The 1,707-nt window shown below is 54.4% G+C and overlaps 1 protein-coding gene across 1 annotated transcript in view; it reads right to left on the bottom strand.

Annotated features, from left to right (window-relative positions):
• LOC119582340 overlaps positions 1-1,518 on the bottom strand; it is an 81,633-nt gene extending 80,115 nt beyond the window's left edge. The window contains exon 1 of the mRNA XM_037930555.1: positions 596-1,518. Coding sequence (XP_037786483.1) covers positions 596-682 — 87 coding nt within the window. The 5' untranslated portion in view covers positions 683-1,518. The remainder of the gene's footprint in view (positions 1-595) is intronic.
• Positions 1,519-1,707: the final 189 nt, after the last annotated feature.

Raw genomic sequence — 1,707 nt, forward strand, 5'->3', positions numbered from 1 at the left:
GCGTTAAGCCGCGCGTGCTAACCAAACTCTTGTCACGTGTTGTCGGTCTCATGGCGTGTTCGTATCGGAGGCAAAGGCTGTTAAAACAAAATAGAAAACCGCGGCAGATTCTCGTCCTCGCGCTGCCTTCTCGGAATCATTAATCAGAAGCTCATCTCGTGAATCACTTTCGAACGGCGAGCTAATCTTTGAATTTCAAAAGCGAGGAACTTCTGCCGCCCCTGCGTTTACTTCCCAACAACAGCCTGCCGCGTATAGTTTGAGTTCATGGTTTCCTGAAATCCGCATTAGATTTATTTCCCCTTTTCTTACGTTTCCTATTCTCTACTGCTCCTATTGGCGGTTTCTCTTCTCTTTTTCTTTATCAACTGCGGGGACCTGATCGAGATATCTCTCCGGTCACTCGCGCGCGCACCTGCCACGGGATCACTATTGCCTAACGTGAGGAAATATACTAATACCTCTTTATGAATAGTAAAAAGGGGATCGAGGGTTGGATTTCCTCGGATAGGGTGAAGGAGAGTACACTAAAAGAGCGGGATTTTTCTCCCTTTTTTCGCCTTTCTCTTTAACGCAAGGAAGGGCGGCCACTCACCTGGGGGTCTGAGGAGTCGGCTCGGGACTTCGTGTTGGCCGCCATCCACGCTTCTGCAAACGTCTCCATGGCGCTCTGAAAGTCCATCGCTGAAGCCAGGTCAACTTGAGGTCGCGGGCGGGGGGGAGGGGGCACGACGGTCCTCCCCCGCACTAATTACTGGTCGTCGTCCCGGTGGTGGCGAAGGTCGTTCGGCTCCTGTGGTGGAGGTGTTTCAGCGGAGGCGACGGCGGCGACGGGAACTTCTGTGGTTTCCGATTCCCCTTCGCCTGACACGGCTGAAGGTGACGGGGGTCGACGAGAGCGAGGGCGGGAGTGCCTGTCTGTGCCAGTGCCACGGGACCCTACACTCTTTGACCTCTCGGTTACGACATCCGCTGCAACCGCACGCAGCGAAGCACCACCATGGTCGTCGCAAGAAGGGCAGAGTCGAGGCGAGCAGTCCAGGAACAGCGGGAGGCGGACGAACCACGAACCCGACACTATTTCGAATCTTCCAAAAACGGGGATTGCGTTAGCACCGATTAAAGTCACTGCTGCCACGTGCTAAACCCCCAAAGTCGTGTCGTCACTAAAACGCGCGCTCACTTAAGCCGATGGAGTTCGCTTTCCTTTTTCTAATCAGAGTTTGTTGTTCGCAAAAGTCTCAGAGCGTCAGCGCCGATGCGTCACCTTGGTCGTGCCATCCACGACTAGCTAATTTCCAACCAAAAACATACTTTATAAACAGCGAGTTTAGATAAGCCTCCATAATCCTAGATTAGGGCCAAGGTGCGCAGACGCAGAAGCCACAACGCAAGTTTAGCCCCCCCCAAGTGCTGTCTTCCTGTGGATGATGATGGGAACCTTATGAACAGAGAGGCTAACTCCTGTGATATCTGCCCATGTCACTGAGACTGCGCACACAGCCAACACGAGTCTAACACGACAACAGAAGGAGGCGCCTACTGAGATAATATCGTCAGGGGGGCGGAGGCACACACGAGGCGGACGGTGGCTTGCGCGCGCACCCGGCCCTCAGTTGCCGCCGAGCTCTCGTCGTGTGAACTTCCCGCGCGCTCGGTATGAGGGAGCTGCTCAAGGCAAGGGGGAAACGTTCCGGTTGTTTCTTG

Source organism: Penaeus monodon, chromosome 15, assembly GCF_015228065.2.
Source record: "Penaeus monodon isolate SGIC_2016 chromosome 15, NSTDA_Pmon_1, whole genome shotgun sequence".
Classification (NCBI taxonomy): Eukaryota; Metazoa; Arthropoda; class Malacostraca; order Decapoda; family Penaeidae; genus Penaeus; species Penaeus monodon.